Below are 20,755 nucleotides of genomic sequence, written 5' to 3' on the forward strand. Positions count from 1 at the left end.
CTGCCTACTAGTATGACATATGTAATGCAATATACAAAATGCAGTCTGTGCATAATCTGGTCAGCAGTGGAAGCCTGTACTAGGATTTTAGTGTCATCCTTGTGTATTTTTTTCCTTTTCACACTTTAATTATCCTGGTTAAACCTAATAGTAAAATAGTTCAGCACCTTCGTTTATTTTTGATTTATCAATTCAGTGTTCTGTTTTCAAATTTGATTCTTTGATATCAGGTTTCTGAGGGACAGAACAAAAACACAAATCAATTCCTGTACCAAATCTGTGAAATTAGTGTTCTATTTAAAAATCCCTCGATTTGAACTATAAAACCCTCTGGAAAACCACTGTACTGTGTCTGGTACATCAGTCTGCCAATTCTACCTCTTTATTCCCACATCACAAGGTTAGGCTGACTGATAATTCTACAACAACTAGTTATGTGTGCTCTGTGATAGACCTGGTCCCGGATGAGTTACCATCTTGCACTCATAATAATGAGCTGTAAAAGCAGCAAAGGCAGCGGTTGTCATCCATCCTAAGGAACGACACATTTTCCTGTTTTGTTTATGACAATCTGCCACAAATATGTTGATTTATATATTGAAATATTCTTTTAGATTTTTGTTGATAAATGCCTTTGGGGAAAAATAGTAAAAAGGAGCAAAAAAGATGCAGGAAGCTCCCTTCATGTCTATCTTCTCAAACGAAAAAACATTTAACAATGACTTTGCTGTATGTGTATCACCACAAAGCAGTAAACAATGACTGTATGGTTCAGTGATTTTTTGGAGACACAGGGTTTTTTTTTTTAAATGCAAGACTCCCTATAGCCTTGGGGGTGTTAATAAAACTTCTAATAGAAATGTATACATCAATTGGAGGAAACACGTCACATCCTACTGTAATCGACAGGTCTCTTATTTTTGAGAAACCTATCCATTTTCTAACCCTTCGGTCCAGTTCTGGGTCACGGGTGAGCCATTGTTTATCCAACAGCACAAGGGGCAAGAGGGGAACCCACACTAGACAGAGCACCAATAGAGCACTAACTGCCAATAAATAGTATTTTTAATTTTCCTATTAGATTAAAGCATGTTTTTCTTAAATGATACCTGTAGGCACAAGCTCACCTTTTGTGAATGTCAACGTGCAGCTAGAGAAATCTTCCTCTTTATAATTAAACCCGGCTGCAGCTCCCAACTCCATTGACTTCTTCAGTTTGTCAGCACTTCCTGCTGTTACAACTGGGACAGCTCCTGCCAGCCGGCACAGCTGTATGGCAGCAGTGCCAACACCACTACCTCCAGCATGAATTAGTACCGTCTCGCCCTTTTTCACTTCAGCTGAAAACAGAAGGGCATTGAATTAAACTTTTGGTTAGTTTTAGAGTTTACTAATTGTACTTATATGTGTTACAGTTAATTACTTCTAAGACTGGTGAGTGAAGGGTGCTATTGTGGTTGCAGGCCAACAGCACATGTATGTTACATGTAATGATACAGCAGTTCATTGTATTGCGCCAAGCATTTAGTTGCTCACACGTGCACTGAAATTCTTTAATGAGGCTGAATCAAATGTATGTTTAGTAAACAAATGTTTCAGAGTTTATCAAAGAAATGAACACACAATTCTCATGTAAGACCTCAAAACGTCAAATGCTGAAATGCTTAGCAATGACAAGAAGAAAGAATCTGTGAAAGGTTTTTAGTATACCCTAGGTGTCATAACATTTAAAAAGAAAATTATACTATTACCATATCTACATTCAAAAACACATCCGACAACTGGGATGCAAAGTCTTAACTGAATTAACTCTCAAAATTCTTACTAAGTTAACCAGACACACAACACCCCAATAGAAAGCGTAATGTCCATCCATCACTTTCTTTACCTGCTTATCCAGGGCAGTGTTATGGGGAACCTGGAACCTATCCCAGCAAGCATTGGGCACAAATCAGGAACAATCCCGGGACAGGGTGCCAGTCCATCCTGGAGTGAAGACACACTAATCCACCTAAAATGCGTATCTTTGGACTGTGAGAGGAAACCAGAGCAGCCAGAAAAACATGCAACTTCCACACAGGGAGAACACAGCACATGAATCTCACTCTCCTTGTCATGAGGCACTAGCTCTACCACTGCATAAAAATGCTGCCCTGAAAGTGTTGAGTCATACACAAAATAACTGATGCTTTGCGTAATAGTGCAGATACATTACAGTTTTCACTCACAATTCATTGCTCCTTTTGGATATTCTGTCCCACCAATATGGTTAATGGACCACCACTTAGATCATCATTTGTAGGAGACTCTTTTCCTTCCCTGAGCTCAGTCTCAGTCTTTGGTTACTGCACACCTGTAACCTTCAATGATTCTGTTGCTAATAAATTAGCGAAATTTGATGTTGGCTGAAATGTGAACATTTTTCACTTCCCAGTTCACTACGCACACCCCGCCTTCCAATTTTCTAATTTATCTTTTGTGGTTTTGGTTATAATGCTTCCTTTACAGCCTTACAGTCCTGGGTCTAAACTCAGGCCAGTCATTGGTCCCATCTTGTTTATGTGGGTATTTCTCTAAATACTCCAGTTTTCTACCCACATTCCAGAGACATCAATGTTAACTGGCATCTCTAAATTGGTGCAGTGGGCAAAGTGTGTCCTAGGATGGTTTAACACCCTTTAGAAGGTTGCTTCTTGCTTTATACCCAAGGTAGCCACAGCTTACTAAAGAGAATAAAATATTTTTGGAAATAAGAGGGATTAAATATTTCATTTACTGCCTACACCAATTTTAGAATATAATGTGTAGGCATGTTTTCAATATCCTTCAGTATCTTCATTAACTGTGAATGCCTAAACAGTGTCTTTTCTTTGCAAAGATTAGGAGTAATACCTTACCTACAAAGTGTAAAAGCTGGTATGCGGTGAGCCAGGCCTCAGGAATGGCAGCAGCCTGAATGAATGTCATCTGATTAGGAATGGCCATCAATTGGTCTTCTGGTACAGTCGCATACTCTGCATTCCCTCCACCTGACAGCAGGGCCATGACTCTGTCCCCTACAGACCAGTCTGCTCCTTCACTCACTAAAACACCTGCTGCCTCAAGGCCGAGTATCTCACTGGCACCAGGAGGGGGCAAATAGAATCCTCTTCTCTGCAGAATAAATGGTATTAAAAGAGAAGAATAAATGGCATTGGATTTGAAAATCATGACACAAAAAAACAAGACATATCCATGTGTGAAAAAACTTGACCACAGGACGTGTAAGATTCAGTTTCCTCTAATTGAAATGTTTGGCAATCATACAGGCTCAATGTGACTCCTTTTTCTAACTTCTGTAGATCCTCGTCATTCTCTTTCTTTCCATAAACATTTATTAATTAAGAGGCCACATACAGTATGAAAGGGCATCATTTTTCATTGAGCTATCTTTTTCTCTTCAGCACCTACACTGCTTGAGGAGAATTCAACACTCATTGTAATGACTCACTTGGTGACAATTTGTAAAGTGTAAGTTAAATCGAGTGAGTGAGTTTTTTCCCATAAAATCAGAGTTCAGATCATTGTTAGCTCTGTAATTTCTAATCACTTAAATTTCATGCATAAAAGTTTGTTTCTGTTGGCCACAAACATAAAGGCATCTGCTAAATAAAAATTATAATGATAATAGGTTTACAGAGTCAAAGTTAGTGCTGGGCGGTATGGCCAAAATTCTATTTCACGGTATTTTTCAAAATGATATCAGTTTCACGGTATTCAACAGTATTTTTTTTTCCCATACATGGATGTTAACCACATTTTCCACTGCAATTACTGCAGAAGACTGGCTAAGAATAACTAACCTATTCCACTGTCATGAGAATTGTACATTGTACAAAAAAACATTTTAATGTGCACACAAGTATTAATACAGGTTTGCAAGGCCACATAAAGTGATTGTTTTTCAAGGGGTGGCACTAATGAAGAGAAGGAAACACACTGCATGACAGTTGCAGTCAAAATGTAGAACCTTTTTATTGAACAAATTTTGCAAACAACTTAAGCTAAAATTTTGACAACATATTTTCAACCATCCAAAGAGGCATTTAGACTTAGTAAAATATGCAGAGGTGCTTGTCAAAAGTTGTATTGCGCTGAACATGTCTTAGAAAAGGAATAAATGATCAATATTTTTTGTAAACCAACTACACTTTCTGTTAACAATCTCTGCCCACTGACACGTTAAAGTGACTTTTTAAACAACTTTACCATCATTAAACTGCATAATATTTAAACTAATAAATAATAACAATAAAATAAGTAAATAGTGCAACTTCCAGTAATAATACTATTACTTCAAGACTTCAAGCCCAGGTGCATTAGACAGTATTCACCAAATAAAAATAAAACTTGGTGAGACATCTTTACCAACTGAACCATCATTAAGGCAAATTGCATTAATATGGCCCTTGCTTCAAGCTAAGCTATATACATAAATAATAAAACTGCAACTTGCATTTATAATGCTATTTGTGGTATAGCCCTACAGAAGCGTATTAGGGCCACGGTGAAGAAAAAAAAAAACTATATGTCGAGAATGAAGTCAACATGTTGACTTTATTCTCGACATTTCCACTTTAATCTTGACACTTGTGTTGAGATTAAAGTCGACATTTGCACTTTATTCTCATAGTTTATTTTGTCATTAAAGTAGAATGTCGTAAACTAAACTTCACCCTAAAATCAACGTTTAATTTAGTAGATTTTCTCAAACCCCATCATAAGTTAATGTAGCACATTAAATGCTTTGTGTTGTGTTCCCCAACCCAGTTGTTAATCGCTACGCGTTTCTTAAACTGACTTCCTCTACACTAAGAGGAGGCGCAGGCAGCGATCGCCGCACAGAATCCATTCACTTCATGATATTCCTGCTCTCTGAAAATTTAGAATGCTAAGATAAATACTTGATATCATTTTCAAGATGAAATGCATTAAAGCAGGTATTAAACATGCACGGTAGTGAGGCGGTAGTGCTGCTCCCTCGCAGTACGGGGTCCCCAGGTGTACGTTCAGTGTAGAGAACTTTATGGCAGGTGTGACGAGGCTCCAAAAAACTGGATGTATGAATGGGTATCGCACAGGTTTAACTTAAATATTGTGTAAATGTTGGGTTCGTGATATGGTGTTTGGAGACACGAACACGGAAATCAATGGATGTTTTTCTGAGCGGGCTTTCTTTATTGTATGCATGCTGTCTCTGTCTGATGTACCAAACCTCCAGTTCCTATCCTTCCTTTTTCTTTCTCCACATAACCAATCACCACACGATAAACGTCTTTGTGAAATTAAAACTAGTTATAAACTAGACCATGGAGTGTTCACAACTTTAAAAAAAATCTTTGTTATACATGTTTAAATATGCCATCCATTCATGTTTGCGCCCATCCCAGCAAGCATTGTGTGCGAGGCAGGATCAAATCCTGAACGAGGTGCCTGCACATCGCAGGGTGAATACAAGCAACACATACACTAGCAGGGTCAATATAACGTAACAAAACTCCACATCCTACATAACTTTGAAAGGAAACTGAAGCACGCTGAGTAAACCCATCAGAAAAACATGCAAATTCAAGGCAGGGAACACCCAGGACCCCCTTGCTGCGAGGCAGCAGTGCAACCTCCATGCCACCGTGCCCCCACATGATTAATACATGCTTTAATGCATTTCAACATGAAAATTATATCAAGTATTTATCTTAGCATTCTAAATGTTCAGGGAGCAGGAATATCATGAAATTAATGGTTTCTGTGTGATGATCCCTGCCAGCGCCTCCTCAGTGCAAGAGGAAGTCAGTTTAAGAACCATGTAGCGATTAACATGACTCGGGGAACACTTAACACAAAGCATTTAATGTGCTAATAACTTACTGTATGATGGGGTTTGAGAAAATCTAGTAAATTAAATATTCATTTTAAGATGAAGTTTAGTTTGCGATGTTCTACTTTAATGACAAATTACGAGAATAAAGTCAGCATGTTGACTTTATTCTCATCATAAGCGTCGAGATTAAAGTGGAAATGTCGAGAATAAAGTCAACATGTCATCACACTATTACACAGTACCCAGGTACATTACACAGTGTTGAAAAATATACAAGTACAACTTGGCTTGCAGTATTATCCAGTAGTATAGAAACAGTATTCACACATTTGAACATAATGGTCCGCATCCAACCTTTTAAAACCAAAATATCTCCAAACAACAGACACGGCTCCTTTTTTCGGCAAAAGTTCTTCTGTGTCATCATGTTCGACTTTATCGTCTGCTACAGCTTCAGTTTCGGAATGTTCTCTGTCCATTTTCACCGCTCAAAACCTCCACTGCTGCATGTACGCTGGGCCACGTTCCGTACATTGTTTAGGCTATTTAAACCGATGTTGCGGTATAAGAAAAATCCATATCATAACAAAAATAAAAAACGTTTTTTGGTATGAACCGGTATACCGCCCGGCACTAGTCAAAGTACAGTGAAATTCCTAGTTGCATGTACTAAGTGCCATGTCACCATGATTAGTATAACTACCTTACCTCAAAACATCCATCTTCCATACCTGAAACATCTCAGAACACATTTTTAATGACCTAGCAGCAACAAATAAAGACTGCAATGAACATAAAGGAGTCAAGAAATTTTTTAATGGTAATAATAATAATAATATCTATTAATGTTTTGCATTGAAAATTCTCATGGTGGGTAGAACACGCATGATCAGAGCATCACAAATGCCCTAGCAGTGATCAGAAAGACAACATGGTTAACCAGTTCTATAAGTAATCATTTTTTTTTCCATTTGACATTAATGTACCTTTAATTTCAGACTAATTCCTACATCCTACGTTAATTACCGTACACTCAGGTGAGCTGCACTATACTCTCTCCAACGTTTCTATTTTACTAAAATGATGCTACCTATTGCTGAAAAAATGATGCTACCTATTGCTGAAGGTTGTTTATTTTTGCCTGTTTAATGGCAGTTCAAAAACTAGATCATGTGTATATGCTAATAATTATGTGTTACGATATAAGGAATTCGGATACCCTCTCACACTTAATGACTTGTTCTTATGGCTGATTAGGGGGCAGGCATACACTCTATGATTTTACAAGCTCACAAAATATTAGAGGTGTTTAGGAAAATCTCATATGACATTATGATGTGAGATCTTTGGTCGAGCCTCATGATATGCATGCAGTTTGAAATTCTAAAAAAATGTGATACTTTGCTGTATATAAATTTTTACAGTAGACTAACTATAGATAATTTCGATATGCGTTATCACTTGTTCAGTCTGTATCTTATGAATGGCAGACCCCCTTACTTATATTAAACTGCTGAAAGTGCAAAAATGCAACCCTGCCAGAAATTTGTCACTTTGTGGGAAATATTTCTTAGTATTTCAATTTTAAAGACCAAATTAAAATATTTTAGAAGAAATATCATACAGTGGGATAGATCTCTTGCCATAACACACACAACCCATCTGTCCTCTTTCTCGTGTGTCCGCAAACATTTCACAGCCAAACCATTCGATTCACTTTCTAATTGGATAATGGCAATGCAAACTCCTCACAGGCAGATCCCATTCTGGGAGTAAAACCTAAAACCCTAAGGCAGCCACTATAACACTGAGCCGCCCAAAAAATCTTAATTGTGGCATCACTTGGTGCTAGACCGCAGCCATAGAGGAAATTCACTGTCTTCTGTGCACTTATTTTTGACCCCTATTGGATACAGGAGGTCTCAGTTCAGAACAAAAAACTAAAGCAGCTGGCAGCATCAATAAAAGATGTATTCAACTGTGAGACACTAAAGGCTATGTTACATTAAACGGCTTTTCAGTTGTAGCCTTCATTTACACAATCTGAGCTGGTCGGATGTTGTCAGTGGCGAGCACCGGTGAAGCTCATTATCTAATGTGACTTGCCTAATGACTGAGACCAACTAGTCTGTGAGTAGTTATGATAAAATCAATCAGGTTTGACTCTGCTTTGACGGGTTGTATATACAGAGAGCCGATAACTATAATGCAGAGAATGTGGCAATGAGGAATAAAGACGACGCATGTTTTGAGCCTCACAAATAGAAGAGAAACTCATCTGTCTGATGTATTTTGTTTTACGTGGTAAAACAGAATGGAAAAGAGAAAAAAGAGCCAAGACTGTGGCTGAATGCACAAGAGCTATTAACCCTTCACACAACGCTCTGTCAGGCATCATGGGGGCTATGGACCTCACAAACTGAACAGAAGCTCATCTGTTTGATGTCTCATATTTTACATACCACAACAGAAGGGCAGAGATCGCTGCTGAACTCGCTGCAGCTGTGAACACTTCATACACCACCAGCTCTGTCAGGCAGCACGTTATTGGCGGTCAGAAAAAGGGGCGAGCCGGTCTGTAAACGTAAAATGTGATGCACTTTTTCAGTCATGTCATTTGACGCAAGATCAGTGAATCCATTCTGCAAATCTGACATGAAATGATTACCAAAAAGTCATGTAATGTGACATCGGCTCAAGAGTCACAATCAAACATAAGACAGTCAAGAGTACTGATGAGCTGATAAGGAACAGTGCCATGATCTTTTGTGAACTAAATTTATATTGATTCAATATGAATTATTTTTCTAATTTTGGTTCTATTGAAAACCATTTTTTTACTTAAATTTGCTGGTATCCCTTTTGTTGATGACATCACTGCATTCAATGCACTTTGCATCTCCAGATGCTTCCCTCTTACCACAGGTGCCTTAGTGCGTATGTCAAATGGAATCATGTTGACGCCATTTATTTAGGAGCAACAGGCTGCAGTAAACTTCTTTATGTTAAAAAAAAAAAATTAATGAACACCTCTCAAAATCAAGAAGTATTACAGTGAATTTTTTGGTTACATTTTCTGTAATTACACTACACTTCCTAGATTTGGATTTCTAGGTGCCCAGGGTAATGTTGCATGGTATACGAGTACTGAAAAGGTACAGAAAAGACCAATTTTTAGAACTGAATGGTACCAGCATTTCTTTAATTTCAGCACTGGTGGTAAATGGTAGTTTTGAAACACCTCGCACTCTTTGCTTGTTTGCATAACTGGAGATCCAGGAGGGAATGGCTTCAAATGTCCATCCATCCATTTTTTAACCCGCTGAATCCAAACACAGGGTCACGGGGGTCTGCTGGAGCCAATCCCAGCCAACACAGGGCACAAGGCAGGAACCAATCCTGGGCAGGGTGCCAACCCACCGCAGGACGCACACAAACACACCCACCACACTCTAGGGCCAATTTAGAACCACCAATCCACCTAACTATCCATGTCTTTGGATTGTGGGAGGAAACCGGAGCGCCCGGAGGAAACCCACGCAGACACGGGGAGAACATGCAAACTCCACGCAGGGAGGACCCGGGAAGCGAACCCGGATCTCCTAACTGCGAGGCAGCAGCGCTACCACTGCGCCACCGTGCCGCCCTGGCTTCAAATGTACTGTATACATTTACACATACACAAATCACCAGAGAGTCCAAAGAGCGGAGTTCCTGTAATTGATTTGTGGAGTGTGGTGCTGCAAGGAGGTACAAGTGTTTGTGGGCTGGGGAAGTGAAGCAGCTGTGAGATAGGGAAAGATACATCTGTTATTTGCTTTGGAACTATTTTGGTACAGATACTGATGCTGGTATTAATACCGAAGCCAAAATTTTAATGCTGACACTAACCCAATATGAATGTTTGCCTAACTGATCGACTTTGAGCTCACTTAATGACATGAATTGAGTATCTTGTGATCAAACTGTTGATGCTTGTAAAGTGAATTATCATTCTATAATTCATGAAAGTTTTACGTCTGGGTCGTTATAGTTAAACTAGGGGAGCCAAGTTTCCCTGGCACCTTTGGCGCCCAACCCCCAGTTGCAGCCAAAATATTAGTAAAATATGTAAATGTACAAAAGAAAAATGATTATTTATTGGAATCGAAATCACAAAATTCGATAAATATGTAAAAGAAAAATTCATGAAATGAGAATAAAATATTTACTCTCTTACCGATTGGAGTGTTCCCGTTAAACTGAGGTCCACTATGCTCAATGAGTATTTATAAGAGACTAAATAAACGACCCATTCATTTTAACTGACATTGTTATAGATAAAAAAAACTTTTTTAAAAAAATGACTCATTTAAATAACAGGAAAAATCGCGTGAAAACTAAAGTGGCATGCAATGAGTCATCACATCTCGACCTTCTTGATATTTTAGTTTATAATTTAAAAACGGAATAAGAATCTGAAAATCTAACAACATCACATTAAAGTTCGATAAATTCTGAAAAAAATGATACCAAACATATATATGTAGGTTTTAAAATAAGCCCGATTTAAAGCGTGACATAAAAAGGTCACATAAAATCGTTGCACTTTTAGGCTTAGGATTTTATATATAGAGAGTAGATATGTTTAAAGTCAAGCAGAAAGTAAACAAAACAGGCAAAACTACTGAACAAACCCACAGCAATAATATGAATAGATAAAAAAAACAACAAGCAATTTAGAAACTAAGAAAAAACAAACTTTACTCTTAGCTTCAAAGCCCCAACTGCTGAACAACAAGTAGACACCATAAGCCTGCTTCAATATTGATAGTTAATTAAAGGCGACTGTACTGTAATTGCAGTAGCCAGGCAACAGCACACAGATGGTGTGGTTAATGGTGAGGTGTCAGGCGTGTGTGGGGGGAGTAAACACAATAAAAATGAATGCTACTGTCTACGAATAGCATACAATATATCATAAAAGATAGGGGTGTCTAACTTTAATTCCTGGACTTCTGCGGGTTTTCCTTCTTGCCACTTTTTTCATCAGTGACCAGTTTCTGCAGTTAACCGATTTCTTTTTCTTTCATTTTAATTGCCATGTTTTTAAGACTCTGTCCTCTGAATTAATTCTGTTTTCCTTTTTTAATTGGTTTTATTAAAAGCAAGTAACATTACGTATAATCAAGTCAAACTGAATAAGATGTAATAAGTGGAGACCAGAGACGCGGAAAGGTTTGGGGCAGCCACCCGTTTATTACGGTTTCCCGGCTGCAAAAGTCGTTGAGGCATTGCAATAGTAGTTTACAACACAGAGTCCAAAACAGAACTGCCTGCCTAAGCAAGGCAGTGAGCTTTATAGCACAGAGGGCGGAAATGATGTCGTCCTCTGGGCCGGAACTGGAAGTGACATCATCCTTGGGGCCGGAACCGGAAGTGACCTCATTCTTGGGGCCGGAACCGGAAGTGATGTGTCCTTCCTGGAAATGGCGGCTCCTGGTGGGATTTCCGGTAAGACCTGCAGAGAACTCAGAAAGAGCGTCAGTGCACCCCGCCCCCCCCTGGGCAGATGTATAAACAATATTTCCTAAGCCCTTCAGCTGCTTCCCATGCACACGTGTGTGACAAGACTCCCCCCTCAGCCCAGACCCGTCGGGTCGGGCGACCTGCACCGAGAGGTCGTGGGCCCGGGAGAGGGCATCGGCGTTGGCATGAAGAGACCCCTGTCGATGAACGAGCGTATACTTGTACTGCTGCAGGTCAAGAAACCACCTCGTGACCCGTGGATTCGACTCCCTGTGAAGGGCCATCCACTTCAGAGGTGCATGATCCGTCACCAGAGTGAACACGACCCAAGAGGGATGTACCGCAGCGGAGTTACTGCCCATTTGATCGCCAGAGCCTCTTTCTCCACCGCCGCGTACCTGGTCTCCCTGTCCAACAGTTTCCGGCTCAGGTACATAACGGGGTGTTCAACACCGTCGACGCTTTGGCTCAACACGGCACCTAAGCCTGTGTCCGAAGCGTCCGTCTGGAGGATAAAAGGAAGAGAGAAGTTAGGGGAGATCAAGATAGGTGCTGAAGTCAGAGCCCTTTTTAAGTCACTGAATGCAGCCCCCGCTTTATCAGACCATACCACCGTATTAGGAGCTCTTTTCTTTGTCAAGTCGGTCAAGGGGCGCTCTCGGAGAAGCGAGGCACAAACCGGCGGTAGTACCCGCCAAACCGAGAAAGGATTGGACTTGCCGCTTGGTTTTGGACGGGCCAGGCCATTATGGCTTGCAACTTGGAACACTGTGGCCTCACAGTACCCCGCCCACTAGGTAGCCCAAATATTTGGCTTCCTCAATCCAAAGAAACATTTCTTGGGGTTGATTCAGAGCCCGGCCTCCCCCAATGTCCGTAATACTGCTGTGACCTGCTGTACGTGTTCCTTCCAGGTGCTGGAATAGATGACGTCATCCAGATAGGCAGCACAGAACGAGTTATGGGGCCGGAGCACTTTGTCCACCAGACGCTGAAAAGTCGCAGGCGCCCCGTGTAACCCGAATGGAAGGACACGATACTGCCAGTGTCCGCTAGGAGTGCTAAACGCGTTTTTCCTTCGGACTCCGTTAAAGGAACCTGCCAGTACCCCTTTGTCATGTCAAGTGTAGTCAAGAATTTGGCTGGTCCCAGTCTCGAGGAGGTCATCCACGCGAGGCATGGGATAAGCATCAAATTGGAAACTTGGTTAAGCCGACGGAAGTCATTGCAAAACCTCCAACTGCCGTCAGGCTTAGCAATCAAGACGATGGGACTGGACCAGGGACTACTACTTTCCTCGATTACTCCTAGTGCCAGCATTCGCTTGATTTCCAGTTCCACTTCTACTTTCTTTGCCTCCGGGAGTCTGTAGGGTCGCTCACGGACGATCACCCCCGGGTCAGTCAATATGTCATGCGCAATCAGAGAGGTCCGACCGGTTTTCACTTACCACCTCTGGGACAGAGCGGATAGCTGCTTCGAGCTCTTGTTTCTGCCTGGGGATAGCTGCTCGCGAAATTAAGGGAACTTACTTCGCAAGAGAGAGCAGGGCTGTCCGGAGGAGGGATCGGGACCCTCTCCTTCCACGGTTTCAGCAGGTTTACATGATATATTCGCTCAGCTGGTCGGCGATTGGGCTGTTTCACCAAATAGTCAACCAATCCCTTCCTTTCCTTAATTTCAGTAGGGGCCTAGCCAATGGGCGAGCAGTTTAGAGTGAGAAGTTGGTACCAATACCATGACGCGATCCCCCGGTTGGAACTCCCGGAGAGTCGTGCCACGGTCATAAAGGCGGGCCTGTGCTGATTGCGCCTCTCTATATGACTTTTAGAATCGGTCTTATTGCATCAAATCTACGCGCAATTGGGCGATATATTCCAAAATATTAGTGGAGGGCTGTGCCTCCCCTTCCCAGCCCTCTTTTAAAATATCCAATAAACCCGGGTTGTCTTCCGTACAGTAATTCAAATGGAGAGAACCCCGTAGAGGCTTGAGGAACTTCCCGATATGCAAAGAGGACAAGGGGGAGGAGTTGGTCCCAATCCCTCCCATCCTTGCTGACTACCTTACGTAGCATTTGCTTGAGAGTTTGATTAAATCTCTCCACTAGGCCATCGGTTTGAGGATGATACACGAGGTCTTTAAATGCTTTATTTTCAGTAACTTGGCAGTCTCCTTGAACGCTTCCGAGGTAAAAGGCGTTCCTTGGTCCGTCAGGACTTCTCTAGGAATGCCTACTGCGAAAAGACTCCTACTAGTTCCGTGCAATATTTTTGTGGTAGCCGAGCAACGGAACGGCTTCAGGGAATCGGGTAGCATAATCCACGAGGACAGTATATATTTATATCCTCGGCTGAGGGTTCTAGGGGTCCTACTATGTCAACCCCAATCCTATCAAAGGGAACATCAATAAGGGGAAGGGGAACCAGAGGAGCACGGTCCCTCCTAGGAATTTGCCGCAGTTGACATTCCGGACAGGAAACGCAAAAGCGCGAACCTCCTCATTAATCCCCGCCAGAAAAACGGAGCTTAATTCGCTCTAATGTTTTATCGGAGCCGAGATGGCCTCCAAGAAGGTGGGAGTGTGCTAACTCGCAAACCTGCCGCCGGTAGGTCCGCGGGATTAGCAACAACTTCCGGACCTTCCCTCATGTTCAGCGACCCGATACAACAATCATTATCAACGACAAAGTGAGGTCCCTGTGGCATGGGCAAATGCGCGCGTTGGCGTTAACGAGAACCACTGCATTCTTTATGTGTTTCAGAGAGTCGCCATTCCACTGTTCTCTCTTGAAAGAAGCCGCGTCGCTCTAAACTGAAAGTGCAACTCAGAGAGCGGGTCGGTCTGACCTCAAGGGCGGAGATTCCTCCTCGCTGCCGGGCGCTAGTGGATGACGTAGTAGCCCGCGACGGTCCGGGAGTGTCTTCGTCACTCTCTTGGCCTACCGCCCCACTCCCTGTCGGCTGATTACACGGTGTGGAAGCAACTTGAGATGAATCGTTGTCATCTATAACGAGGCCATAAGTTTTCGGGAATGCTTACTAAACTACGCCGTTACTATCAGACCAGTCTCGCCCGAGGATTACGGGAAACGGAGGATCCGGATGCACCGCCACGGTAAGCTGTCGAAGGGTTCCTCCAAGACATATGTAACACCGGGCGGTATTGTACGAGCGGATATCTCCGTGTATACATTTTAGACTGGTCTTCTTTTAATCCACTGTTGCGGTAGAATAAAGCGGCGAGCAACGACAGACACGCTACTGCCGGAATCGAACAGCGCTGTGATCTTATGTCCATTAATAAGAAGCTCCCCCGTATGTTTATCCGCCAGGGATTGCTAAGGGCACACAAACAACCCCGCCATTGTCCCCTACGGTCCGCCTTGTTCCCGACAGGTCGCAAGCCAGACGGCCCGGCGACTTCGGAACAAGCTCTGGAATGCGTGGAAGGGACTGCTTTAGTGGGACATAGCTCCCGGTAGTCCACAGAGCGGCTGTTCTGCCCTCCCAGGTTTCACAGCCGGCCTCTGGGATTGCAAGAGCTGCAGCAGCTCGTCCATAGAATGGAATTCGCCCCAGGCCGGCTGGGCAAATTCCTGGGGTAGTATTTTCAGCAGCAGAAAACAGGCCACTTGCTGCACTATTTGTAAGGGGTTAACTCAATGGCGTAGCCACTCACCCACCTGTTGCCAGAGAGCCATAGCCTGCTCTGACAGCCCTTTGCTTGGGTTAAACTCCCAGTTTATATTTCCTTCACCTGCCGGCCTGGGGACAACCCATCGTTAACTGGGACCTTGGTCCCGATGGGCAGCTCGGCTTTCCTGCCAAGGAGAGCATACTGAGCCACTCGTGTGTGTTCCCCAGAAGCCAGCCCACGCCTGTGGGTCCCCTCTACGTTCTCCACGAGATGGGTGGTCCCCACCGGTTATGCTCATGGAGCAGAGCCTGCACCGCGTCCTTCCTGACCCTCTGGCGCACTCCCCGCCCTGAAACTTGGCCCCGGTACTCACCCACCTGGTTCCGTGATAGTTCGTGTCCCGGTTCATCGGGACACCATCCTGCCGACTACGCCACTGTAATAAGTGGAGACCAGAGACGGAAAGGTTTGGGGCAGCCACCCGCTTATTACGGTTTCCGGCTGCAAAAGTCTTTGAGGCATTGCAATAGTTGTTTACACAACAGAGTCCAAAACAGAACTGCCTGCCAAAGCAAGGCAGTGAGCTTTATAGCACAGAGGGCGGAAATGATGTCGTCCTCTGGGCCGGAACTGGAAGTGACATCATCCTTGGGGCCGGAACCGGAAGTGACCTCATTCTTGGTGCCGGAACCGGAAGTGATGTGTCCTTCCTGGAAATGGCGGCTCCTGGTGGGATTTCCGGGTAAGACCTGCAGAGAACTCAGAAAGAGCGTCAGTGCACCCCGCCCCCCCCTGGGCAGATGTATAAACAATATTTCCTAAGCCCTTCAGCTGCTTCCCATGCACACGTGTGTGACAAAGACTAAATTCAATTCAGCCTCCACCCAAGAGAAAGAGGGGAAGGCCAAAAGCCAGAGTAGCTGTAGTAGAAAAGAGGGAAGAGAATGCTTTTCCCCAATATAAAAGCTTAATCTTAAATGTTATTGATTAGATCCTGGCAAGATTTTGAAAAATTTTGAACAGATCCTCTAAGTGAGAATTTCATTTTTTCCAATTTCAAACAGTATACAGTAATCCCTCGCTATATCGCACTTTGACTTTCGCGGCTTCACTCTATCGCGGATTTTATATGTAAGCATATCTAAATATATAACGCGGAATTTTTGCTGCTTTGCGGGTTCTGCGCACAATGGGTCTTTTTACTTCCTGTACATGCTTCCTCAGTTGGTTTGCCCAGTTGATTTCATACAAGGGACGCTATTGGCGGATGGCTGAGAAGCTAACCAATCAGAGTACGCAGTTAAGTTCCTGTGTGCTGACTGGCTCAGCGACGGAGCGCCGAATTCGATTCCGCTGCGTTAACCAGGAAGTCTTGTCTCGCTCATTCAGCATCAACGTGTCTCGCTGTGTAAAGAGTTAACTTGTGCTCTTTTGTGTTTATCTTTGTGCGTAGTCAAGCCCTTCTTTATGGCTCCAAAAGGATCTGCTCCTGCTACTGCTTCAGGGGCCGTGCCCAAGCGCCAACGGAAGATGTTAATGATTGCTGAAAAGGTAAAAGTTTTGCATATGTTGAAGGAAGGGAAAATCTACACCGCTGTAGGACGCCATTACGGCATCAATGAGGCTACGATTCTTTTTATTTAAAAAGTAGGAAAGGAATATAAGATCTACGGTCACAGTGTACTTTTAACCAGGGTGCAAAACGAGTTGTAAGTGGATGTAATAAGGCAGTAGTCTGGATGGAATCTGCTTTAGGGATTTGGATTGAAGACTGCCAGAAGAACAACAGCAGTGCTACAAAATCGCCTGAAGAGGCTCCTTTAGAAGGGCTGCAACGCTCTCCTTTGATGTGCAGTAAAATTAAACTCATTGTTATCGGACAAATCATTGTGTCATTGTTGGTGAGTAACCATAATTAATTTTCTACTTACAGTACTTAGTACATGTCACTGTACACACATTTACTGTATACAATTTTTCTTGTATTATACATATTTATTGCTGATGGCCTGTCTATCGTAATGGCTGTAACATATGTGATATCGGAGACACTCGATATCTTTAAAATAATATTTAGGTTTTACTGTTTATAAACAGTGTGTTTACATACATAATTTCAATGAATCTTACCTAATATCTAAGAGAATACAAAGGGATTATGCTGTATACTTGTGCGGGGAATATTTATTAACAGTGTGGGAGAGTTTATAAGGGCTTAAAGTATATAAAAATAACCATACAAACATATGGCTTCTATTTTGCAGATTTTCACCTATTGCGGGGTGTTCTGGAACACAACCCCCGCGATCGAGGAGGGATTACTGTATAACATCAGTTACCCAATGAGTTAAGAGTGCTGGGCTACGATTCTTCCAGTTGAGCAAGACAAGTCTACGTGCTAGTAGTGAAGTAAAGGCAGTTACAGTTTGTTTGCTCTTCTCCACTTTAAGCCTATCTGGAAGTACACCAAACACAGCTGTTAATGGATTAGGAGGGATTGTGACACCAAGGCTGTCTGAAAGGCATTTAAAGATTTTGGTCCAAACCTATGTTAATTTGGTGCAGGCCCAAAACATATGGCCCAGTGAAGCTGGAGCTCAAATGCAAGGTTTGCAGATTGGATCTTGCCCTGAAAACATTGTGGAGAATTTTAAACGTAATAGATGTACTTGAAAAGAGATTTTAAGTTGAGTAATTGTATGCTTTGCACACGTGGAGCTAGAGTGTATTCTGTATGTGGCCGCCTTCCACTCCTTTTCTGAAATGTTGAGTAGGAGATTCTTTTCCCACAGTACTCTGGCATCTTTTAAAGGAAGGGACTTTAAAATGTTTTTACATATTATACAAATGCCATCTGAGTCTTCAAGGCTGATGAATGTTTCTTCTGTTTTCTTTAAGTGGCGGCCAAACAAAAATGAGACGTGAAGTGGGCCAACAGATGACCTACTAAGTTGGGGCCTTAAACTTCAACCAGTTTCTAAATCAGAAGCCAATTCTTATTGTTAATTTAAGCCATTATTTAATTCTATGGCTTGTTGCTGCTCTCACTCTGCCACAGCCGACATTTCTAAAACTCTTTTTTTTTTTTTTTTTAAAGAGTACTATGAAAATGTTCTGTGGACTTGAGCTTTCTTTATTTTCAGATATTGTATAATGGACACAGGTTTTTATTTGGCTGCTAATTAAGGAGAAAGTAAACAGTAGAGGGGTGGTTCTGAATCTTAAAAAGTACATTTAAAGTTAAAAGTAAGATAAAAAAGTTAATAAGCAGCAAATACTGCCCACTAATAACAGAATGGGTTAGAATCAGAACCTGTAGCCCCAGTTACGCTCCAGGACCAGAGTTGCACCCCCCTTGCGCTGGTGTTGAGTGAAAGATCAATGCAGTTTCATGTTCTCTTACAGAGTCACCGGATTACGTGTTTAACACATTACCTGCAAGAGGTCTGCTCTGTTCAGGGCACTCGCGTGCACTTTAATGAGAACTTCACCTTTGCTTGGCTCAGGCCTGGCGACTTCCTTGATGTAAAGATTTTCAGCTTCACCTGGCGAGTCAAAATGCACTGCCAACATCTTGCCCTGCATTAAACACAAATTCCAAATAAATATTTTTTCAAAACTGTATCAGTTGTCATCTACATATTTGTATTTAATTTCATGTTAGCTGTTTGTTAATCATGTGACAGTACCCACATGTAAGCTAACTTGTTTAGTCTGACTGCTTGTTTCCAATGGTGTCTCATTAGGTCAAATATTAGAATATGTTTTTGTTTCACAGGTAAATTCTCTTGATTTTTGGTCCTTTCAAAATATTGTAAGCTGCTGTCTTCTTTCTGATTATCATATGTACTATCTGAGCAGGTCCTGATTATTTTTGGCCTTTGCCTGACTGTTCACATCCCAGAATCTTGCAACACAAAGAAATGGGGCAAATATCGAATTCAGCCATCAGGCAATTTTGTGTAATGGTTAAGACTTTGGACTTCAACCCCTGATGTTGTGGGTTCAAAAGCCATTACTGTCGGTGTGTGACCATAAGAAAGTCACTTCACTTGCCTGGGCTCCAACTGGAAAAACTACAAGTAACCAATTCTTTCTCAAATACTATAAGCTACCTTGGACAACTTTGTGCCAACCAAATAAGTAAATGTAATGTAAATGACTATAATCAGTCATGAAGAAACAACTGGATCATTACCAGTTTTATAAAATCAAAAATGACTGTAATTATACAAAGTGGGCAGAGTGGTTAGCTTTGCTGCCTCACAATGTAGATTACTGGGTTCAAATCCCACACCTGGTTTAGTGTTCATACAGTATGGGCACTGCCCATTCTCCTCAGATGTCAGTGGGTTTTCCTCCAATTTTCAAACTGCTCCAGTGTGAAGGGTGTGTAAGTGACTCACGTGATGGACTCAACAGGATTCTTCGCTAATTGTGGCAGATGCTGCCGGGACAGACTCTGGTTCCAGTGACCCTGAAATGTATTAAACCACTTTAGGACTGTGGTTATCATTTTTATTATTACTATTTTTCATCTGGTAATATAGCCCATTGTACCCAGAAATCCAATTGGATGTTTATCAGGAAGATCTCCATTGGAGATGGCAGGATTAGCCATTCTAAAGTGCTTACTTGGATCTATTCAAACGTATTTTATATAGACAGGAAGCATGGTACATTATTAAAATTATTACAGAACTGCCTGTTGACTGTGTTTTTTTTTTTTTTTTTTTACATTTCTCGCATATTTTCGGGACACTTACCGTAGCAAACACCACACCATATAAATTAATGTTATTTACAACCATAACTTAACCGAAACATACGCCACGTATATTTGGATTTTATTAAATAATTTTGTGAAAGCCAGTGATGGATGTAAGCTGCAGAAAATCGTGGCACAAATAACCGGCACCATGACGGACGTTAAACCCCGAATTCTCAACAATAATCAACAAACAAGAAAGTAAAGGAACAATATCGTTGCTCGCTTCTAAAAGTAATTCAAAACAAGTTCCCTACTTGCAATGGCAGGAGTGACTCCTCTTCGATTATGAGATCTCTGCTGCAGACAATGGGAGGAAAAGAAGCGAAACGTTTAGCTCTCGTTACCACGACGAGAATTCTTATGTTACCGTGCGACTGCGACTTAAGCTAAAAAGAAAAAGTCTTCTCCAGAAGTTAAAATACCGACCAGAGTGTAGCGGAGCTCGGCTCGACTACCCGCGGACCTGCCTCGTTATTACAGATGTATCATTTACTATTAATGTGGCATAAATAATAGTGTCATGTACGATACCGTAAATAATTGTATTTTAGGAAAATATGTATCGTGTAATGCCACTAGAAAAATAAACATTATACGCGTACGTGTTAAACTTTGCCTTTCGTTCCCGAGGAGAATAGCACACGTGACACTGACACGGACACCTCACCAGGCGCCTCTTCCCCTAAAGGGCGGTGCTCCTCTCCGAACACGCCCACAACACGCCCTCCCGGTCCTTCACCACAGACGGCGTCTCCTCCTCCAAGCCGCCTCGTTGGTTGTTTGCTTTCGCGCTGCTCGCCTACATTTGGGATGTTTTGAAAATAATTTCAGAAAATCTAGCCTTTCTATAACTCACTTGAGGAAAATTAACTGATAACGATACAACATACTTAAATCCACCTGAGACATCTCAGGGGCGTGTGGGACCGTTGCCAATCCCGGCTCAATATCAGGCACAATTCAGCACCTAAAACCG

General features: G+C 42.1%; 1 protein-coding gene across 4 annotated transcripts in view; it reads right to left on the reverse strand.

Moving 5' to 3' along the window:
* Positions 1-20,452, reverse strand: part of tp53i3 (tumor protein p53 inducible protein 3) — a 45,849-nt gene extending 25,397 nt beyond the window's left edge. The window contains exons 1-5 of one of the 4 annotated variants that reach the window (XM_039748951.1): positions 20,382-20,405; positions 20,034-20,076; positions 18,444-18,587; positions 2,898-3,153; positions 1,128-1,340 (exon numbers count right to left, since the gene is read on the reverse strand). In XM_039748951.1, coding sequence (XP_039604885.1) covers positions 1,128-1,340; positions 2,898-3,153; positions 18,444-18,581 — 607 coding nt within the window. In that variant the 5' untranslated portion in view covers positions 18,582-18,587; positions 20,034-20,076; positions 20,382-20,405. Of the gene's footprint in view, positions 1-1,127; positions 1,341-2,897; positions 3,154-18,443; positions 18,594-20,033 lie in introns of those variants that run through there. The other 3 variants (XR_005633075.1, XM_039748954.1, XM_039748950.1) reach the window with 3 other exon arrangements.
* Between the last annotated feature and the right edge of the window lie 303 nt (positions 20,453-20,755).

The sequence above is a fragment of the Polypterus senegalus genome, chromosome 3, assembly GCF_016835505.1.
Source record: "Polypterus senegalus isolate Bchr_013 chromosome 3, ASM1683550v1, whole genome shotgun sequence".
Classification (NCBI taxonomy): domain Eukaryota; kingdom Metazoa; phylum Chordata; class Cladistia; order Polypteriformes; family Polypteridae; genus Polypterus; species Polypterus senegalus.